Source organism: Pogoniulus pusillus, chromosome 2 (genome assembly GCF_015220805.1).
Source record: "Pogoniulus pusillus isolate bPogPus1 chromosome 2, bPogPus1.pri, whole genome shotgun sequence".
NCBI classification, from domain to species: Eukaryota; Metazoa; Chordata; class Aves; order Piciformes; family Lybiidae; genus Pogoniulus; species Pogoniulus pusillus.
This window is the reverse complement of record NC_087265.1, coordinates 48969626-48990843: the sequence shown is the minus strand read 5'-3', so window position 1 is coordinate 48990843 and position 21218 is coordinate 48969626. Positions and strand designations below refer to the sequence as shown.

The 21218-nt window shown below is 59.0% G+C and overlaps 3 protein-coding genes across 4 annotated transcripts in view; 2 read left to right on the top strand and 1 right to left on the bottom strand.

Moving 5' to 3' along the window:
* Positions 1-1163: 1163 nt before the first annotated feature.
* On the top strand, positions 1164-6371 carry CTDSP1 (CTD small phosphatase 1). The gene is made up of 7 exons (XM_064165279.1): positions 1164-1281; positions 2544-2686; positions 2905-3006; positions 3213-3269; positions 3783-3875; positions 4139-4324; positions 4423-6371. Exons 1-7 carry the CDS (start codon positions 1215-1217, stop codon positions 4549-4551), a joined length of 777 nt encoding a protein of 258 aa, XP_064021349.1. The 5' UTR covers positions 1164-1214; the 3' UTR covers positions 4552-6371.
* A 3178-nt stretch (positions 6372-9549) lies between these two features.
* VIL1 (villin 1) lies at positions 9550-15686 on the top strand. Its single transcript, XM_064165266.1, has 19 exons — positions 9550-9624; positions 9854-9928; positions 10069-10265; positions 10538-10646; positions 10838-10948; positions 11047-11249; positions 11693-11771; positions 11868-11966; positions 12064-12217; positions 12325-12425; positions 12561-12698; positions 12869-13027; positions 13115-13294; positions 13404-13549; positions 13668-13812; positions 14061-14249; positions 14374-14442; positions 14612-14749; positions 14833-15686. Exons 1-19 carry the CDS (start codon positions 9550-9552, stop codon positions 14944-14946), a joined length of 2481 nt encoding a protein of 826 aa, XP_064021336.1. The 3' UTR covers positions 14947-15686.
* Positions 15687-17623: 1937 nt separating this feature from the next.
* Positions 17624-21218, bottom strand: part of USP37 (ubiquitin specific peptidase 37) — a 42722-nt gene continuing 39127 nt past the window's right edge. For both annotated transcript variants that reach the window (XM_064165253.1, XM_064165246.1), the window contains exons 23-24: positions 20304-20442; positions 17624-19505 (exon numbers count right to left, since the gene is read on the bottom strand). In XM_064165253.1, coding sequence (XP_064021323.1) covers positions 19418-19505; positions 20304-20442 — 227 coding nt within the window. In that variant the 3' untranslated portion in view covers positions 17624-19417. The remainder of the gene's footprint in view (positions 19506-20303; positions 20443-21218) is intronic.

Here is a 21218-nt window from a genome sequence, read left to right as displayed (position 1 = left end):
GCAGAGCGGTACACAGGCTGTGCCACTGCAGGCATTGGTGCCTTGACAGTGTCCCTAGTCACACCCCCCTGGGGTCAAAAAGGATGATCTTAGCCCCGGTAGTTCCCAAACCACAGCCGAGAGAGGTGGAAAGACCCTAAACAAGCTCAGACGGAGATTTTCCGGCCTGTTTCGACCGCCGAGGCAGCGCTGACAAAGGACGCAGCATCTCCTGCCACCAAGATAGCAAGGGCAGGTGCTGCCGGGGCGCACCGTGGTGCCAGGTTGCTCAGGCTTGCAGGGTGGGTGAAGGGTCTGAGAATGGAGGATGGCTGCACGTGGGGAGTTTGGTGGGCGGCACGAGTTTCTCCTGCAGGGCTTGTTGGAATTCTCAGGCTCCCAGTAAAACTTTTTTGGAGGAAACCAGGCAACACTCCTGCTTCCCTGCCCAAAACAAGAGAAGAGCAATTGCAGGGGTGTATGCTTATGTACGTCTTCCTCCCCCAAGTAATTAGTGAATTGTAGGAGAAAGAGGAAAAGAAATAACCCCCCCATGCGGTTATTGGTGCCGTCCCCCATCACCTGCTGCCCTGTGAACTGCTGGCAAAACGGCACCTGTTCTCAAGGGGGACAGAAACCCTCCCAGCCCGGTACTACAGGGTCTAAGGGGTCTCTGCTCTAGGAGACACTCAGCCTGGGGGAGGCTTCATATGCCGGGGGTGTCTGCAAGGGGACCCTGGAGCTGCCAGCTGGTTGGTGGCAGACAGGAAGGTGACAGCAGTTTTCATCCCCTGCTCCATTAACCCTGAGTGGAAGGATGTGCTGTGGGAACCCAGTGCGGTGGCGAACACCAAGGCACGACGTGGAAGGCTCCTTTGCAGCCAGCCCTGCGCGGTGGCGCGGCGGCTGGGCACCCGCGCTCCTCCCCTGCGGGGCGGGCCCGGCAAGGGGAGGTGGGAGGGGTATGAGAAGGAGGAGGAAGAGTGGGCCCCCATCTGTCGGTGCCCTTTTAAGGGGTTCCTTGAAACCGCGCCCGGGTTCCATGTTTGCAGCCCAGCCCGGGCGGAGGAAACTCCATGTTGTAACAAAGTTTCCTCCGCGGCGCCGCTCCCGCGCCCGCCGCCCCGCGCCGCCGCCGGCCCCCGCCCCGCCTCCCGCCCCCCAACCGGGGGCAGCTCCGGGGGGGGCGCCCCCTCCCCCCCCTATTGCCCCCTCCCCCCCTCCCCGGGGCGCCCATGGAGCACCAGTCCATCATCGCCCAGGTTAGCAGGGAGGAGGGGAGCGCTCCGCTGCAGGAGAAAGGTAATGACCCCCACCCCGACCCGGTGCAGGAGGAGTGTGTGTTGGGGGGTGTCTCCCCGAGGTCTTCGGTATTCGCGGGGGCCGAGGGCCTCTGTGTGGCCGCTCCTGGAAGGTGCGATGAGCTGCGGGCGGTCTCAGTCAGTCCCCCCTGACCTGTGCGACCCCGCTGCCCAAGAGCTGGGGCACGCAGAGGGGGGAGTGGGGTTGTCCGCGCTCGCCTGGGCGCTTCGTCCTCCTGAACTCCGCTGGGGACTTGGAGTGCTTGGGGAATTGCTCGGGCCCCGGCGCTCGGGCTCTCTGCGTGGTTTCCTCCGGAGTCGGGCGAGGGTAGTGCACGTAGCGCCAGGGGTAACACCGAGTTGGGGAGGGCAGCGGGGCGGGGGCCGGGTGCCAGGCTGCAGCCCGGGATCCTGCCCGCCCAGCGCAGGGGCTTTGGCGGAGAGCGCTGCCCGCCGCTCCCGGGAGCGGGCAGGGCCGGGGTGCAAAGCGTGGGAACGGGCCGCGTCCGCAGTAAGATTTTGCGGGCTCCCTGCCGTCGGGCGCCCCACGGGGCTGCTGGGGCTGCTGAGGGGCACAATCCGGGCAGCTGCGACTCCCGTCCCGGTCCAGGGGCAGGATCCGGCTCCTGAGCCCGGCGGGAAGAGTCTGGAGCTACCGCGTTACCCTCGGCGCCCGGGACGGGCGGGAGCTGCCTCTCTGCCTCAGTTTCTCCTGGCTCGGCCAATGAGCGCTGCGGGAGCGGCGCCCAGGGGCGGGCACTTGGCCCTGGTTGGCCTCTCGCCTCGAGTGGGACAATGAGAGGGAGGCTGGCTGGAGGCGGGGACAAGAAGCGCCCCGAGCCCCGCGCCCTCCGCGACACCCGCCCACAGCTGGCCCCCGCCCTGCGTGGGTCCGTGCCCCTCGCGGAGGCTCCGCGGGGTCGAGCCGGGGGTCCACTGACGGTGCCTCTCCCGAGGAGGGAGCCTCACACTGTTATTGTAAAGTCTCCAGCAGGGCGGAGGAGCCCACGGGGATCACGCGAGGGGACTGTGCGTCTCCAAACCTCCTCTGTGTCTGTGGTGCTGCCTCTACGCCGACAGTTGGTGGGGCAGGAAGGGCGTCCGGATGGGTGCGGTGGTCTGATAGGAGCCTAAATGGCTCGGGGGACTCCCTTGGCACTTCCTTTGTCCAGTGTCCACACCCTAAGCCCCAGCTCGCTTCACCAAGCCGGGGCTGCAGGTGCCCCCGTTCCTTCACTCTTCCTGCCGTCTTTTCCCCTTCAGGTACTCAGGCTCCAGCCAAGAAGCCTCGGAGCCGCAGCATTCTCCAGTCGCTGTTCTGCTGCCTGTGCCGCGATGAAGGGGAGCCCTGTGCCACCACCACCAGCGCCCCGCTGCTGGTGGAGGAGAACGGGGCCCTGCCTAAGGTACTCCCTACCTCAGGAACATCCCCTCCACTCCCAGCCTGGCACTGGGCAGGGCAGGCAGCACTGCCCATCTCCAGCTTTTCCCGTGTGCCAGGATGGAGGAGCTAAGTGGGCTCCCCTCCTGTGCTGTGCCCTTTCTTGGAGTGGGCAGGAAGAGAGGGGTGCCCTTCACCATCCCACTGAGCCCCTGGGTTTTTCTCTGTGTGCCTCCACCATAGGCTGCTGTCAAACACCTCCTGCCTGAGATCAAGCCACAGGATGCCAGCAAGCTGTGTGTGGTCATTGACCTGGATGAGACGTTGGTGCACAGCTCCTTCAAGGTGGGGAACACCCCAGCCTCTCCAGCTTTTCCCCCACCTCCTCCCTGCGAGTGATGCTTGGCACTCAGGCCTGCTCAGCAGGCCTGCTGAGTGGGATGGGGTGTCCTCGTGAGTGGGCATGGGGCTGGCAAGGTGTGTGTGGTGGGCGAAGGGGCATTTGGGCATGAGGTGTCCACTTGGTCCTGACCCTGCTGTGCCCTCCCCAGCCAGTGAACAACGCTGACTTCATCATTCCTGTGGAAATAGATGGCATCATGCATCAGGTAATGGGGTGTGGGGGCTGCACCTGGCGATTGGGGTTGGGGCACAGTCTCCTTTGTGCCCTCCTCAGGGACTGGGAGCAGATCCAGCACTCTGCACTGAGGGGCAGTCATGGGGGCAGGGATGGCACCTTGGGAGGCAGAGGTGGGTGGCTCGTCTTTCCAGCAGGATGGGGAATTAAGAGGGGTCCTGGCATGGTGCCTGACTGCAGCGGCTGGCCCTGGGTTCAAGTAATCCAGGATAGGCTGTGGTCTGGGCAGTCAGCCTGTTCTTGGTTACTTGGCTCCAGAGCTGGCCAGATGCTTCGCCCTGGAGGTGCCAGCAGGGTGGTGACAGCCCCAAGCCCAAGCAAAGGAGCCCATAGGGTGCAGGCAGCTCCGTGTTCCCCTTACCCAGCAGGGAGCCGTTGGCTGCTCTCAGGGACGTGGGTGTCCCTCCGGGTGGGCGCGAGGCTGTGGAATGAGGGCTGAGCTGCTGGTGCCCGCGGTGCACAGCCCTCTGCCCGCTGCCCACAGGTGTACGTGCTCAAGCGGCCGCATGTGGATGAGTTCCTGCAGCGCATGGGCGAGCTGTTCGAGTGTGTGCTCTTCACCGCCAGCCTGGCCAAGGTGGGTGCTCCCTCTGCCCACCGCCGCGGGCCTCCCGGGTCACCCTTTGCATGACAGCTCCCCTTGCCTGCACCTGTGGGCATTGCTGGCCTCTTGTCCCTTGCCTACCTTCAGGCAGTGTCAATGTCAGGCAGCACTGCCTGCTGCTCCAAGGCACTCGCCAGGACAATTGAGGCATGTGGTGAGCCGTGAAGAGCTGGGTGCCATCATCGCCGTGGGGCGGGCACGGCCTGCCCGAGTGACCCCCCTTTCCGTGCCCACAGTACGCAGACCCCGTGGCTGATCTGCTGGATAAGTGGGGGGCTTTCCGGACGCGGCTCTTCCGGGAATCCTGCGTCTTCCACCGGGGCAACTACGTGAAGGACCTGAGCCGCCTGGGCCGCGACCTGCGCCGCATCATCATTGTGGACAACTCGCCTGCATCCTACATCTTCCACCCCGATAATGCTGTACGTACCCCGGGGAGAGGGTGGCTTGGGCAACGGGGGATAGGGAGGGGAGGTGGTAGGTACCCCCCCTCAGCTGCTGCCAACCGCTCTGCCCACAGGTGCCGGTGGCCTCCTGGTTCGATAACATGGCAGACACAGAGCTGCTGGACCTGCTGCCCTTCTTCGAGAGGCTCAGCAAGGTGGAGGATGTGTACGCAGTGCTCAAGAAGCAACGGACTAACAGCTAGTGGGCCCCACCACCGCCACTAGGTGCTGCCTGCGGTGGGGCGGGGCACTGCTGTGGCAGCCAGGTGCCTTATTTTAGGAGCAGAAGGGGTCCCAATGTGCCCTCCCCCACCATCGTCCTTCTCAGCCCCGGTGGGCATAAATGCCTGCTGGTGGTGGGAGATGTAGGTGCCCTCACTGGGGAGCTGAGCATCCCCCTTTGTGGAGGAGGGGGTCTGTGGGTGACCCACTGCCTTGCTGTGCTGGGGAACTTGTTGAGGGGGAGGGGGTGTCTCATCCTCCCCTACTGTCTTATCCCCATTCCCCCTCCTCAAAACGGTTCTCAGGTCCTTTTCCCCTCCATGTGCCCCTAAGTGGGGAAGGGGAATCAGCAGCTGCTGCGTTCCACTGCCTTTGGGGGAGACCTGGGCTCCCCATCCAGCTCTGCCTGCCAGGGGCCTGCTGGCCCTCGGTCCCTATCTGCAAGGGAGCACAAGAAGGGTTAACCCCTCACAGCCCGACAAATGCAGGGGTCCTACTGGCCTTGGTGCATGGAGCCATCACCGCACCCTTAATTCTGACCTTGGTGCAGCTGTGGGGGGAGATCTGTCCCTACCCCCTCCTCGTGCCTTCTGCTGCCCCCCTGCCTAGGGGTTGTGTTGTAGTGGGCAGCCTGGTCTCAGACCCAAGTGTCTGGCCACAGATGCCACCCAGGTGCCTTGGGACACCACATCTCCAAACCCCACCTTCCTTTCGAAGGGTGTGCCTGTGGGGGCTCTTAACTCACCCTTCCCAACCTCAGTTTCTTGCCGGGGGGGTGTTCTGGTGGCCTCCCTCCCTCCCTTACGCTGTCAGTCGCAGCCACTCCAATCACCAAAGGCCCCAGTCCCTTATGGGGGGAGGGAGGGGAGAGGGGAGGGGGCTACACACTCCTTCCCCATCCTTCTGCACCTCCGCCAAAGGCTGCAGATCGTAAGGGGGGAGACCCCCGTGCCAGCCTCAGTGTGCTCCCACCCAAGCCTTACTCCAGCCAGGACGCAGGGCTGGGGGGCACTGTGGGTTCCCTCTCCCTGCAGCCTGGGGTTACACTGACCCCTGTGGGGTTGGGCTTGTGCCAGGGTGTTTCCCAGCCTTGAGGGGCTGGGGGCTCTCAGGGAGGGTTTGGGGGGAGGGAGGGCTGAGCTCAGACAGGCCTTTTTTAGCATCGTGATCTGGGCAACGCCTCGGATCTTTTTAGGGGGAAAAGCAACAGTTGCCCAGAAAGTCACAGACGCCTTTTATTGCCGTGCCGGGGAGCAGTATTTGGAGGTGGGGGACGGGGGAGGGGTGAGGGGTTTTAGCTCTTCGGTGCTGTCTGGCCACCTCCTACCGGCACTGCCTTTTTGCCAACACTGGGTGCTGGAGGGCAGGCCTGGGGCAACCCTTGCCTGCCCTCGCTGCAGCCTCCATGCCCTGCCTCATGGCAGGGGGATGGGATGGGGGGATACTGTGGCACCCCTGGCCTCCTGCCTGCCTGGGGCCTCATTCTGCCCCTCCAGGAGGGTTAACTCAGCACTTTATATTAGACAAGTCAAAATGGCACCAGCGAAGCCTGCTGCCTGGCAAGCATCCGTGGGTGCTGCAGTACCTGAGGGACACAGCCCCCACGCTGGGCAGCACTCTTCAGCGGTCTCGGGGGGGGGCAGAGGCGGTATTGGGTGGGGCGGGAAGGGCTGAGGGACCAGATCCAAGTGCCTTCATGTGATTAAAGCTGTCAAACCATCTTGGAAAGGGAAGTCTGTCTCTGTGTGTAGGCACGTGCCACCTGCATGTCAGTAGTGGGTGTGCACAGTGTTGGGGCAGAGAGCCCCCAGGATACCCTAAAATCCCCTTGGAGAGGGAGACACTGCAAGTCAGTGCTGAGGGAGCACCCTGGGGCTGAAGTCTTGGGGAAGGCACCCCCTGCTCATTGCCAGGGCAGTGCCATCATAGAATCAGTCAGGGTTGGAAGGCACCACAAGGATCAGCCAGTTCCAACCCCCCTGCCATGCCCAGGGACACCCTACCCTAGAGCAGGCCGCACACAGCCTCAGCCAGCCTGGCCTCAACCACCTCCCTGGGCAACCCATTCCAGCCTCTCACCACTCTCATGCTGAGCAACTTCCTCCTCACCTCCACTCCAGCTCTCCCCACCTCTGCTTTAGGGCAGACCCCCAGAGCTGCCCTGATAGCCCCAGCGAAACCCTCCCGCCTGGAAAAAGGAGCCTGATGCCGCGAGGGAGAGCATCCTGCCCCTTAACAAGAGGTGGGGGGTGGTGGTGTGTGGATTTACTGTGTGAGCTGTGCCCCCCCCCAAGCGCTGGAGCTTGGAGGGGAGTGTTCACTGTTCACTGTTCCTCAGCTTCCTCCAAGTAAGGTGGCAGAGCCACCCTGCACAGACCGGGCAGTCGCTGAAGGCAGGCTTCTGCCAACGTGCAGGCAGTGGGGTGCCTGGGGGGGAGGTGTCTCTCAGCTACCCCGCTCTGTGCCCTCATTGGCTCTGTGCCTCCTCTCATTAACGAAGTCTCTGTCTAACCTGACGGCTGCACTAATTACTGCCTTCATTAACGGCCCTTCGCGTCAGGCTGGGGGGCCCGGGGAGGGGATGAGCCCTCCGGTGGGCATGGCCCCCCCCACCGCTGCGCCGCACTGGCAGGCTCTGCCCGGGGACACGGGCAGTGAGCGGAAAGCAGCTACCCAGGTGACACGGCCAGCCCAAACCAGCCCCGCGCAGGGGCTCAGGGCTCAGGTAAGGGTCCCGCAGGGGACACGCGTGGGGTGCAGAGCTCGGGGGCTGGGTAACAGAATTTTAGGGCTAGGAGAGTAGAAGGCAGCAGCAGAGCCCACACTTGTAGCATCAGGGCACTCCTTCCTTTGTGGTTGGCACCCCCCTGCCTGGTTCAGCCCTGCTGGCATTTTGGGGATTCAGGAAGGGGGGCAAGGGAGGGTCTGGGGCTCCCTGCAGCCCAGGCCTGGCGCCAGGGCGACGACCGGCACGCAGGATGCTGCGGCACTCACGGCCAGGGCTGCTGGCTCAGCAGGGTGGCTGAGATAAGGCTGTGGCAATCCCGGGGACTAGATAAGGGCAGGACGAGGTGCCCGAGGGCCTGTCTGCTGATGTGAATTCTCTGCCCCCCCCGTCCCAGCTTTATACACCCCAAGGTGTCCCCCGAATTCACCTCCTGGGGGACTGGGAGCTGCTGGGCAGAGCTCGAGTCCCTTCACCTCCCTGCCAAAACTGAAGGCATTATCAGGTACCACCCCTTGGGGCGGCGGTTTGGGCTCAGCAGACAGGGCACGGGGCTCAGCTGTACCACTGCCCTGTGCCCTGCCTCGTGCCCCCAAACCCTAGCCCCATTCCTGCAACCCCTTCCCATACCCAGCTCTGGCGCTGCAGGGGCTCCTGGCACAGGAGGGCAAAGCCAAATCTGGCAGGAATACAGCCTTCCAGCTAGGAGATGGCACAGCTCGGGAGCAGGCCCGTGGGCAGTCAAGTGATGTGCCAGTACGTGAGGGCACGTGCAGTGGGCAGGAGGGAGAGGCCCTGGGAGGATGCTGTTGCACTGCTGGTGGCACCAAAAATCCCCATTGCCACAGGGGGCATCCTGCTGGGCAGTAAAGGAATAACCCATCCCTGTGGCATCAGGGCATCGTCACATAAGTGGCTGGCAGCCCTCTGCCCTGGTTCGGTGTTTGTCCTGCTGTCACTGGAGAGCCTTTCGGTGGAGGGCTGGCATCAGAAACCCCATCCCCACGGGCTCAGTGCCAGGGGCCCAGAGGGGAGCAGGCCTGGGAAGGCCACACCCCGGGCACAGCAAGCCTGTGAGCAGGTTGCCTGGCATTGCCCTTTGCTGCAACAGCACTTCTGGGGGGCAATCACCCCATGAGTAACGGGCCTCTGCATTGTCAGGAAGCTTTGGAGGGCTGTGGGGACCTTGACTCTGGGCTGTTCCTGCCCTTATATGGTGAATATAGGCTGGCACAGGATGGGACAAAGGTCTTCCGGGTGGTGGCACCTGAGCACTTTGCCTAGGCACGCTCACCTGTGCCCAGCTCTGCAGGGAAGGTAAGGGACTGGAATGGGGGGATGGAGGGTGGGCATGGGCAGGGCAGTACATCCCACATCCACCTCCGTTCCCGGCACCAGTGTGGCTTGAGGATGGGCGCTGGGGACCCACTTGTGTCCCACCTCAGGGCTGCCCTGGGGGGACATCATCACCTCCTGATCTGAAGGAGGAGAACCCAGGACGTGGGTGCTTTCAGGGCAGTGCAGTGGAACCATGTGGGCTTCATCTGGGAAGAAGGAGCAGAGACTGAGAGGTCTGAGGCTGAACCTTGGCACTCTCAGCACCAATGTGGGGCTGGGCTATGGCCGCCTTGGGGGGCTTGGATCCAGGCGTGGGGGTGGGGTTGGAGGTCTGGGGGGTCGTGTCTGTGAAGTGGGCAGAGTGTGCTGACAGGTGTGTGAGCGTCTGCACGTGTGTGTTTACAAGTCCACCAGCCGTGGCCATGCCATGCTGTGCCATGCCATGCCAGGCCAGGCCGTGCTGGCACCAGGCTTGAGCAAGGCCAGTTCCTGCTGGTGCTGGGGAGGAGCAGGCCACTGCGTGGTGGTGTCACCCACCTGTGGCTGCTGCTCCGGGGACGTCCTGTGCAGCCCTGCCCCGCGCCTGGGCACAGGGCAGGACGCTGAGGGCACCCTGCTTCTGCTTACTGTGAACCCTGGCACAAAGCCATGACAGTTCCCATTAGCTGTGGTACCAGCCAGGCTGAGGGGGATGGCAGCTCTGCTTATGTGCCCGCTGCCCTGGTACCAGGGTGCTGGGGGATTCCTTTACCCCGCACAGCTCTGGATGGGGGCTTTATGGCCCACATCTGGCTGCCGACGAGGGCAGGGCAGCAGATGGCATGGCAGGCTGGCTCTGTCCCAGAGCTTAATGACATTGCCTGCTATTAACGAGGGTGTTGCCAACGCCCTGGCAGGTGCCCTTGCCTGCAGCGCCATGGTGGAGCTCAGCACCAAAGTCAGCAGGACGCTCAACAAGACCACGCCGGGCATCCAGATATGGCGAATCGAGGTGAGGAGGAGGGCGCAGCCTGAGCAGCCATTGCCAAGCTGCCTGGGTGTGCTGTGGGAGTGAGGAGCCTCTCCTTGCATCCTTAATGCCCGAGGTGTTGAGACTTGGTGCAGCACCTAGGGTTAAGCCCACCTGGGTTTTGGGTCCAGAGGCAGCGGGGTGCAGGGGAGCAGGGGGGGAGGGTGTGGCTGTGCCCCTGCCAGGGCTGATGTCTCCCTTCCTTTTGCAGAAAATGGAGATGGTGCCAGTGCCCACCAAAAACTATGGCAACTTCTATGAGGGGGATTGCTACGTCCTGCTGTCGGTAGGGCAGCCTGGAGGCCTGGGGCAGACTGGGCATGGGCTCTGCCCTGGCTGGGAGGCTGGGGGTGCCCGGAGACACGTCCCTGGCCAGAGTGGCCTGGGAACACGAGGGGTCTTCTAGTGGGGATTGGTGTTCTGCAGACACGCAAGACTGGAAATGGCTTCAGCTACGACATCCACTACTGGCTGGGCAAGGAGTCAAGCCAGGATGAGCAGGGGGCAGCAGCCATCTACACCACCCAGATGGATGACCACCTGGGCACCGTGGCTGTGCAGCACCGCGAGGCCCAGGGCCACGAGAGCGAGACCTTCCGTGCCTACTTCAAGCAGGGCATCATGTATGTTGCTCAGCCCCAGCGACCTGTTCCCACAGGGGGTGACGGTGGGTGGAGGTCCTCCGCGTGCCTCCCACGGAGGCGTCTCCAGCTGGGACTGGAACAGTCCTGCCCTAGCGGGGTGGGGGAGGAGGCAGGAGGAGTCTGAAGCTGGCCTCGCTCCATCTGTCACCCGCGTGGGTGGGGGTCTCCAAACGTCCCCCTGCGCGCACAGAGAAGTGTCTGCCCGCAGCGGCAGGGAAGCGGCTGCGGCTGACTCTGTCTGTCCCTCCCAGCTATAAGAAGGGTGGGGTGGCCTCGGGCATGACTCATGTGGAGACCAACACCTACAACGTCCAGCGCCTGCTGCATGTGAAGGGCAAGAAGAACGTGATTGCGGCGGAGGTGAGTGCTGCCACGCAGGGGGGCTCCGGCCACCGGCCCCTGCGCACAGGCGCGGGCTGGGGCCAGGGTAAGGCCAGGGCCCCCCAGACACAGCTACGCTCAAGCAGGGGCAGCGTGGGTGTTGGGCTGTGCAGCCAAGGGGACCCAGGCTTCCTCCCGCTTGACGCCCTCATGATCGCGTCCTGCCGCAGGTGGAGATGAGCTGGAATAGCTTCAACAAGGGAGATGTCTTCCTGCTGGACCTGGGCCAGCTCATTGTCCAGTGGAACGGCCCCGAGAGCAACCGAAACGAGAGGCTGAGGGTAAGGCTGGGGCGGCTCCAGAGTTGGGCGCTGGAGGAAGAGGCGATTTGGCCTTCTCCTCTCTGGTGCCTGCTGACTCCCCCTCTCCTGGGCTGCAGGCGATGACCCTGGCCAAGGACATCCGGGACCGGGAGCGTGGGGGCCGTGCCAAGGTGGGTGTAGTGGATGGTGAGGATGAGAATGCCTCGCCAGGGCTCATGCAGGTCCTCACGCACGTCCTGGGTGAGAAGAGGGACATCAAAGCAGCCATTCCTGATGACAAAGTGGACCAGAAGCTGAATTCTGCCCTCAAGCTCTACCAGTGAGTTGCCAGGTGTGGGCTGCCATGCCAGGGTGCCACAGGGACCCAGCACTCATCTCTGCTGTGTACTACAACTCCTGTCCCCGTCGACAGCTGCCAAGAGGAGTCAAGGTCACAACAGTGGTCGGAATGGGTCCTTTGGACACTGTTAGGGAAAAGGGAGTCCCTGGTGCCATCAGGGTTGCTATCTGCTTGTGAAAGCACAGCCGTGGGATATGGTGGCAGGGTCCCTGGGTGGCCCCCTCATACCTGACACCCCTTTGTCCCTCCTCATAGTTCACAACTTAGTCACATGGCAGGACAAGAGGGGCCCTGCCTTCCACCTCTGCCGTGATTGGGGTGGGGTAGGGGATGGGATACCCCCACTCAATCCTCCCCCCTGAAGGTGAGGATAGGGCTGGGGTTCCCAGCCCCGTTTCTAATCCCTTCTCTTCCCCTGCCAGTGTCTCCAATGCTAGTGGCAACCTGATTATACAGGAGGTGGCAATGCGACCCCTGACTCAAGACATGCTCCTGCATGAGGTGTGTCAGCCATGGGATGCTTGGGGGTGCCCAATTTCCTGGTCAGCTTTAAAGCTGCCCAAAGCCCTAATTTCTGCTGTTGTCTCTCCCTTCAAGGACTGCTACATCCTTGATCAAGCAGGTCTCAAGATCTTCGTGTGGAAGGGCAAGAATGCCAACAAGGAGGAGAAGCAACAGGCGATGAACAGGGCTCTGGTGAGTGCTGAGTTAGGGGTTGGTTATAGCACAGCCTGGCTGCTCCCTGGGGTGCCAGACACTTTATGCCACACACTCTGGCTCCAAATCTCTTCAGGGCTTCATCAAAGCCAAGAACTACCCAGAGAGCACCAGCGTGGAGACAGAGAACGACGGCTCCGAGTCAAGTGTCTTCAGGCAGCTCTTCCAGAAATGGACTGTCCCTAACCAGACCACTGGGTTAGGCAAGACCCACACTGTGGGCAAAGTGGGTGAGTGCCTCCACTCAACTCCATGGGACTGCCTGAACTGGGTTGAAGGGCTGTGAGGACCCCCATGGCCAGTGGCAGGTGGCTCAGCCCTCTACTCTTCCCCACAGCCAAGGTGGAGCAGGTGAAGTTTGATGCCACCACACTGCATGCGAAGCCCCAGATGGCTGCCCAGCAGAAGATGGTGGATGATGGCTCTGGAGAGGTGGAGGTAGGGTGGCCAGACTTGAACGTGAGACCCTCTTGGGGCACCCTCTGGGCTGTACCAGGAGATGCAGTGGGGTCTGGAGGCTGTAGGGTAGGGGCACGCTCCGGCCCTGGCAGCAGCACTTTCCTGTCCCACCAGGTGTGGCGAGTGGAGAGTGGGGAGCTGGTGCCTGTGGAGAAGAAGTGGCTGGGCCATTTCTACGGCGGGGACTGCTACCTGGTGCTCTACACCTATTCTGTGGGGCCCAAGGTGAACCGTATCATCTACATCTGGCAGGTGAGGCTCCCAGCTCACTGACCCCGGGGGTGGAGGGCAGGGTCACCTTCCCAGGCTAGAGCTGCTCTGCCCCTGCCTATGACTCCACGAGAACAGCATGAGGGCTCCCTCTTCCCAGGAGGGAAAAGGGCACCGTGGCGGGCACTGAGTGGGTGCTCTGCCCTGCCTAGGGCCGCCATGCCAGCACAGACGAGCTGGCTGCCTCTGCCTACCAAGCTGTCATCCTGGACCAGAAGTACAACAACGAGCCCGTGCAGGTCCGAGTCACGATGGGCAAGGAGCCAGCCCACCTGATGGCCATCTTCAAGGGCAAGATGGTGGTGTACGCGGTGAGTGCAGGGCTGCCAGGGGCAAAGGGCAGGCAGGTGTCACCAGCCTGCAGTGCTGGTGACGCCCTCCTGTTCCCGTTCCTGCAGGGAGGTACCTCACGGGCAGGCGGCGAGGAGCCCGTGGCCTCCACCCGCCTCTTCCACGTGCACGGCACCAACGAGTACAACACCAAGGCCTTTGAAGTGCCTGTTCGCGCCTCCTCCCTCAACTCCAACGACGTCTTCGTGCTCAAGACCCCCAGCTGCTGCTACCTGTGGTATGGCAAGGTGAGTGCCACTGGGCACCAAGGTGCGTGCTGCCACTCCCAAGAGAAACGTGCCAACCTCCTCCTCTTCAGCCAGGGCCAGTGACAGAGCAGCTGTGCTTCCCCGGCAGGGCTGCAGCGGGGATGAGCGCGAGATGGGCAAGATGGTGGCCGACATCATCTCCAAGATGGAGAAGCCAGTGGTTGCAGAAGGACAGGAGCCACCCGAGTTCTGGCTGGCCCTGGGGGGCAAGTCCCAATATGCCAACAGCAAGAGGTACCAGCCCTGTGCCCAGATGTCCCTTGTCCCTCCCTAGCCTTGTGGGTAAGGTGGGCCATCAGTGCCCAGAAAGGGTAAGCTCCATTCCCCATTCCAACACACTGCTCCCTGCCAGGCTTCAGGAGGAGAACTCCTCCGTGTCCCCTCGGCTCTTTGAGTGCTCGAACAAGACAGGTACCTTCTTGGCCACAGAGATTGTGGACTTCACCCAGGATGACATGGAGGAGGATGATGTTTACCTGCTGGACACCTGGGACCAGGTGAGCTTGGAGGGCATGGGACAGGTGCCCATCTTTGGGGTGCGTGAAGGACCTGCAGCAGCCAGAGGTGGTGGGAAAGGAGGCTGGAAGCTCCCATGTGTCTGGCCCCTTGCTCCAGGGATGGCCGTGATTGGAAACCTGGTGCTCTTCCCTGTAGGGAGATCCTACTGTGCCCCCAACCAAGGCTGAAGCGTGGCCCCAGAGCCCCCCATCTCAGCCCAGTGGTGAACACAGTGCCCTCGTTGCAGGTTTTCTTTTGGATTGGGAAAGGTGCCAACGAGTCGGAGAAGGAAGCAGCGGCGGTGATGGCGCAGGAGTACCTGCGCAGCCACCCCAGCGGGCGCGACCTTGACACCCCCATCATCGTGGTGAAGCAAGGCCACGAGCCCCCCACCTTCACTGGCTGGTTTCTGGCCTGGGACCCTCTCAAATGGGATGTGAGTTATGGAGTGGTCTGGAAAGATGCAGTTATGTTCCTCATCAGCAGCTCCAGGGTGTGGGCAGCAGCTTGCCAGGTGCTTGCCCACGCCCTGGAGCTGAGTGCTTTTGTCCCCTTCCCAGGACAAGAAATCCTATGAGGCACTGAAAGCTGAACTAGGGGATGAAAGCAGCCTTGGGCAGCTCACCTCAGTAAGTGGCACAGGAAGATAAGAGTGGCTGGGGTGGGAGGAGACCCAGAAAGCCCCTCTGTCCCCTTGTCCTGTGACGTAGCCTGCAGTGAGGAGACAGCTGGAGCTAGCCCGGTACCACCCTGTGTGGGGCAGCCCCTGATGTGACCCCATCCTCCTCCTCCATCCAGGCATTCACATCCACACAAGAAGTTTTCACTGCCACCACCACCATCCTCCCTGACAAACTGGAGACCTTCCCCCTGGAGGTGCTGGTGAACACCGCGGCAGAGGACCTGCCCCGGGGTGTGGATCCCAGCAGGAAGGAGGTGAGATGAGGCCTGGGGTGCTGCTGAGGGGGAACCAGAGGGAAGCCCCCAGATGTAGCTCAGCCTCCTCTTTCCTCCCGCAGTACCACCTCTCTGACCAGGACTTCCAGACTGCTTTCGGCATGAGCCGCTCTGCCTTCAGCAATCTGCCTCTGTGGAAACAACAGAAGCTCAAGAAGGACAAAGGACTCTTCTAGGGCAGGAGCCTGTGCCGAGGCCCCCTCTAGGCTGCTGTTTTTACTAAATAAAATGGATGTGGAGCTGGGGCTGTCTCTTCCCACCTGACCTACGGGCTCAGCCCAGCTGCAGTTTCTTTAACAGAGGGTATGCAGGGGAGCAGGGATCATGACTGGGCCCTGAGACAGGGAAGGACTCTCAGCTGCTTCTCCACAGCCTTCAGCCCCATGGTGCTCAGGGACAATGCACAAGCTGGCCAGCCCCGCGGCAGCCCCGGGGACCCAGGGCTTCCACATCCCACTCCAGCAGCAGCAGCTTCAGCCTGGGGCTAAAGGTCTGGTGCACACCTGGTACCACTCCCTCTGTTATCGTGTGAAGCTCAGTAAATAAGTGCAGTACCAAAGGTAAGAGTGACAAAGCCACAGGCTGAGAGGAGGGCATGCGTGCGGGGACGTCAGCTGCTGCAGACAGACACCAGCGAGCACTTGTCAGCGTCCTGGGAGGGCAGCTCCCTCCCCTCCTGCTGGCGTTCCTTGAGGACACAGAGAGGGGCAGGGGGTTCCCCCCAGGGGTGCTCCTGGGCAAGCTGTGGAGGGCTGGCACGTGCGGGGATGTCCCCTCAGGTGGTGACTCAGGAACTCAGATGATGTTCTCAGGCGACCGGGCAATGTCTCAGCGGCCGAGGCGGGGCGGAGGTGCAGCGCCCATCAGCTGCGGCATCCGAGCGGCAGTGAGACGGCACACACCGAGAGAGGCTCAATAAAGAGGTTTTAATTTCACAAAAATCTATCTACACATCATTTAAAAAGGGGGTGGGGGAGGGAACCCAAGAGCAAAAACTGTAAAGAATAGAGAGGAACAGGTCTGCTAGAACACAGAGAAAAGTGCTGCTCCACATCAACAGTGTAAAGAACTAGAAAGGTGGGGTGCAGGCAGAAACCAGCAGTGGCCACCCTGCGGCAGGCAGGGCTGGAGTCCAACCAGAGAGCTACAGACAGCAGCTGCCAGGGATCCCGTGGCCCTTTTTCTCTTTGGAGGACGATGACAGGGACAGCGAGCTCCAGTACAGAGGGAACAAAGCAGCTGAGTTACTCTGGGTGCCCTTGCGCCCACCGAAGCACATCGATCCCCATGTGCCCCATGCTGGCCCACAGCAGGAAGCGCTGGGCAGGCCATGACTCCTTCCTCAGGATGTGGGAGGAGAAAGAAGACACACGGGTGATGGCTATCTATGCTGCACCGAGCAGGGGCTGGAAGCCTCCAGCGTCTGAGAGCCCCACTCCTTGCATCAGTGTCAGGCTGCTGCCACAGCTGGGCAACTCATCCTCGCTTTGCAAAGGTTCTTTGTGGAACCTCACTTGTCCCAGGCTCCCCAGGCACCTGCACCCACAAGCTCCAGATCACCAACATGAATGGTTTTGCACCTCTTGGAGTAGGGGAGTAAAGCAAGACCAAATTATCACCATCAAACAATGAACGGGCAAGAGGAACAGCAAGATGGGAGTTCCTTGAGTTCTATGTGGAATCCTACTTGGACTAAGCTAGGCTGATTCAGGAGTGGGTACATGTTTAACTGTGACTCTACATCTGAGGAAGAGCTTGCACACATTCAGGGACCACGACCCAGCCTCTCCACCTACCTACACCCCAGGATGTGCATCCAACGACCTTACTGAACTTGCTGCTGCCACAGAGTGAACAGTGGGAACACTGCAGCTGGCGGGCAGCACAGCACCTGAGAAGTACACATTCATCTTCCTCCCCTCCCCACCGCTCTCAGACGGGGAGAAAGTTGGCTTCTGCAGGGAAAGGGCTCCTGCCAGAGTGGAAGTGCAACCCAGCTGCCATATGCTAATCAAGCTTAAATTAATTAACAGACGCCTGCAAATTGCTAGTAGCCAGAAGTTGTCATTAAACAAGGAAGGCTGGCATGGAGCATCAGCTTCTGCACCTTGATCCAAAAGAGAATCTGGTTTTAAACAAAAATGACTGCACCAAAAAGTCAAGGCAACATTTGCTCTAGCTCATAAATTAACTGGAGTGCAGCATCCTGCAAAAACAAATTTGCCACCCAAACCCAAGCAGAGCTGAGCTCTGATACTCCAGGAATACTGCCTATTTACATAGCACTGGCATGGGATGCACTTGGGGAAAGCAGGTTTGCCCTCTGGACAAAGCAGTCCCTTCATCACATTTGCAGGGGCAATCAGTTCCAAGGCCAAGTCCTGCGTCATTGCCTCCTCCCATCACCAAAATTAGCATCAACAATAGAAAAGTAAAATGCTTTGTAATAAATTAACAAACACAACCACTAGGGCTGCATCTTACAAGATAAAGGCTCTGTCACATTTACAACTGAATATTTGCTCCTAGCTGGGAAAGCAGAAGATGTCAGCCTGGCCAGGTCCACCTGGCTCACCTGACAGAGGAACCGGAAGGTCAGTCAAGTCTTTTCACCACAACGCTCAGCTCAGGGAGGGCCACTGCTGCCTGTCATTCACTGCTGTGCAGAAGTCAGAAGAGGGCAGCTGAGGCAGCACCCTACTGCCAGCCCACTACAATAGCCTCTAGTACAGAAGGAGGAGCCTGTCATTCTCCTAAACTGGTGGATTTGTCTGCTTTGCTCCAGCTGATTTATTCCTGAGAAACTCCTAAGGATAGTTTAAAAAACCCCAAACTTATCTGGACAGCAAAAAAAAAAAAAAAAAGACTTTTGTTAACTTTATTTTTTTTTCAATTAAAAAGAAGTCTTTTGCCTCTAAAACTTAAGCTGCAAAAATCAGAATAGAGGCCAAAACGAGAGCAGCTACTGTGCTTAACAGCAACAATTCTGAACTGAGTAAATGCCAGCAAAAGGAAACAGGTGCCCCTGCTAAGTCGGTGTGAAGGAGCTGAAAAAACAGAGCAACTGTGCTTCTACCTCTGCTGAGACACGCCATGTAAGGAGCATCATGCCTCTACATCCAGTAAGAAGCAACACTTCTTCCTAACTGTGTCCTGCTCATGCTCAACACGGGCTTTCAAAAAGCTTCCCACCTGGTTTGGTTTCACAGCTTCTCCTCAGGAAGGAGAACGAAGGCAAAGCTGCAGAGAACACTCAGGACACGAGAAGAGCAAGGCAAGACCATGGTTCAACCAAAGAGCAACTTGACTGCCAAGCACTACCCAACACACCCGTTGCCCACCATTCCCACTCTGTGATGACCCAGGCTGGAATGCTCTTTCCCTTCCAGAAGATGCAAAGTAGCTGTTGTTCACCACCTGTCACTCCTCTTGGTCTGCTCCAGGCACTCTCCTGCCCCCAGTGTCATATCAAAGCAGCCCTGAGCAACACAACTTCAATGTGAAATACTGCACAGCCCAAGAGGGACCTCTCCTCTCCTGACGGTACAGCCCAAGAGGGATCTCTCCTCTCCTGACAGTACAGCCCAGGAGGGACCTCTCCTCTCCTGACGGTACAGCCCAAGAGGGATCTCTCCTCTCCTGACAGTACAGCCCAGGAGGGACCTCTCCTCTCCTGACAGTACAGCCCAAGAGGGATCTCTCCTCTCCTGACAGTACAGTCCAAGACGGATCTCTCCTTTCCTGACAGTACAGCCCAAGAGGGACCTCTCCTTTCCTGACAGTACAGCCCAAGAGGGACCTCTCCTTTCCTGACAGTACAGCCCCAGAGGGACCTCCCTTCTCCTCTCCTCATGGTACTCACACGATCACCTCATGAAGAAAATGCAATCAAATAATAGAACCTGTAAAACAAAAGAACTCACAGATATCATCTCACGTCTAGAGAAGGATGACAGTGAATGGTTTAGCAAAACCAAGAGAGCTGCCACCAGGTATGCAATACATTCCACAGCACCCACAGTTTGTTTCCTGGGGCCACGTGGAAATAGCAGAGCGCTTACAAACCCAGGGACATCAAGCTTGAGTGATGCCAAAAGGCTTGCTAGCAAGTTGACCAGCAAGAGCATACTCAGTGATCTGGGTTTCCAGTGAATATTACTAACACAACACATGCCAGCATACAGAATCTATTGCTTAAATAGCTCTTGGAGGAAAAAGAAAAACCAACCCAACCCAACCCAAATGAAACCAACAAGCCAAGTGATATGTAAATCTTCGCCACTCACATCTCACACGTGAGTAGGCTTTTAAAGGTGAGTCTCTTTTTGCACTTTCTGTTTTTGTTTGAAACCAGTTTATGAGCAGCTGTAGTCTTGTGGCTTGATTCAACTCTTTTTAAGGCGCCATGCTGACAGAATTGTTTACTGAGGAACAATAAAACTTCACCACAGGAGGATGGCTCTGGGATGTCAAGCTTTAAACGTGTGGTTCAGGCCCAGGACTCGCATGGATGGTTCAAGAAACTGAGCATCCCACAGTTCTACCTTTTGTCTCTTGTTTTGGCCCTGAGCTGGTTGTTACTCCTGCGTGTCTGGCACGAGCTGTGAGTTCTCCTTGCTCCTCAGGAGGAACAAGGTGCTTCCCTCTTCACAGGGGCTGACGGACAGACCTTCCCACTTCCACGCTAAGCGGCTGGGCGCTTTTCTCTGTTTCTAGCAACTCATCGAAGATGTCCCTAGGATGGAGGGGAAAAACAAGAGTGAACCTCAGGTACACAACAAATGGCTACACCAGACAGCCCCGAGGGAAATCAGAAACTAGAAGGAATCTGCAAAGTGTCATGAATCCTGCCAGGGAAAGGTGTCTTATCTGGCACCTCTAAGCAAGGCTCCCTGAATCCCACAGCACTTCTGGGTTTTTCCCTTTATTACAATGAATGAGGTCAGTGGTAAGCCTCAGACAACACTAACAACAGTTACACTTAAGTCCTGGCTGGCAGAAGGATCAGGAGCAACACACGAGACAGCCTGTAGCTAAAAGAATAGCCTTTATTAGGGCAACCAGTAAAGATGGAAGAAAAGGACAAACTGAAGCACAAAACTCCTCCTTCAGTTATGTGTGCCTGAGAAGGTATCACTGCTGCCCACAAACTTCATCTTGCCTGCCAAGGCTGCAACAACACAACTGCAAGAAGTAGGCATAAGGGTAATTATGAGTACCACACTTCAGGGAAAAGCTCAAGCTCCACTGTGATTCCTGGTACAATAAATGAATGGCTGAGACACAGAGGCCCCTTCTCAAGGGATGGTTTAATTTAGCTTCTTAGACCCCGTTAGCAACACACAACTCAGTACCTCTGAATTCAGGGCACTTCAGGTTTGTCATTCCTGTATATAATTCTGACCAGTGTTTCCTCTGACAAATGCATGGAGACACTTTTCAACCCAGAGGACAGGGTTAGAGGAAGGAGAGAAGCTCACTTCCTTACAAAGAGCAAGTAGGCAGAAGCACCAAAACTCCCCAAGACACCTACTTGTGCATGTAGAAGAAGATATAACCACTTCGGTCTCTGTCACACTGAACGGTGGCCTCCAGGGTTCTAGACACTTCCAGGTCATTGTAGGTGAACCAGGACTGCTTCTTGATATCATAAACATCACTGATATAATGACCTTCAAAACAGAGAATGAGAGAAACAGTCAGGGTTGGAAAGCACCACAAGGATCATTTAGTTCCAAGCCCTCTGCCATGCCCAGGGACACCCTACCCTAGAGCAAGCTGCACACAGCCTCAGCCAGCCTGGCCTCAAACACCTCCAGCCATGGGGCCTCAACCACCTCCCTGGGCAACCCATTCCAGCCTCTCACCACTCTCCTGCTCAACAACTTCCTCCTCACCTCCAGGCTGAATCTCCCCACCTCCAGCTTTGCTCCATTACCCCCAGTCCTGTCACTCCCTGACAGCCTAAAAAGTCCTTCCCCAGCTTTTTTGTAGGCCCCCTTCAGATACTGGAAGGCCACAATAAGAATGTGCCTTTGTTTCCACACTGCAGTTCAACCAGTAAAGTGCTTAGCTAGATAGCCATGCCAGACTGGAATGCTATAAACCCCTAAGATCCTGATAACTCCATTCCTTCTGGTCAAGGAGCTAGCAACAAGCACAAACAGTTCCATGGAAGCCCTGGGCAGTACACTGTCCACAGGCCACAGAGACACTGTGGCATCTTCCACTTGCTCCTCCACCAGCAGGCCACAACAGAAGACTTGCTTTGCTGCCTGAATTCTTCACTGCAAAGCCTCTGGCTATGGCAATTCAGCACTGCAGAGCAGTGGGAGACGAAGTGGTTAGGAGGAAGCTATTGCCAGAGAGAGTGATTTGCATTGGAATGGGCTGCCCAGGGAGGTGCTGGAGTCGCTGTCCTTGGAGACGTTCAAGAAAAGCCTGGCTG

Bases quoted from the DNA above. Each gene is read 5' to 3' on its own strand.
- VIL1 (XM_064165266.1), top strand. From the start codon at position 9,550: ATGGTGGAGCTCAGCACCAAAGTCAGCAGGACGCTCAACAAGACCACG. The intron at 11,772-11,867 runs GTGTGTCAGCCA...TCTCCCTTCAAG, and splicing joins AAGACATGCTCCTGCATGAG to GACTGCTACATCCTTGATCA. The intron at 13,813-14,060 runs GTGAGCTTGGAG...CCCTCGTTGCAG, and splicing joins TGCTGGACACCTGGGACCAG to GTTTTCTTTTGGATTGGGAA.
- CTDSP1 (XM_064165279.1), top strand. From the start codon at position 1,215: ATGGAGCACCAGTCCATCATCGCCCAGGTTAGCAGGGAGGAGGGGAGC. The intron at 2,687-2,904 runs GTACTCCCTACC...CCTCCACCATAG, and splicing joins AGAACGGGGCCCTGCCTAAG to GCTGCTGTCAAACACCTCCT. The intron at 4,325-4,422 runs GTACGTACCCCG...CTCTGCCCACAG, and splicing joins TCTTCCACCCCGATAATGCT to GTGCCGGTGGCCTCCTGGTT.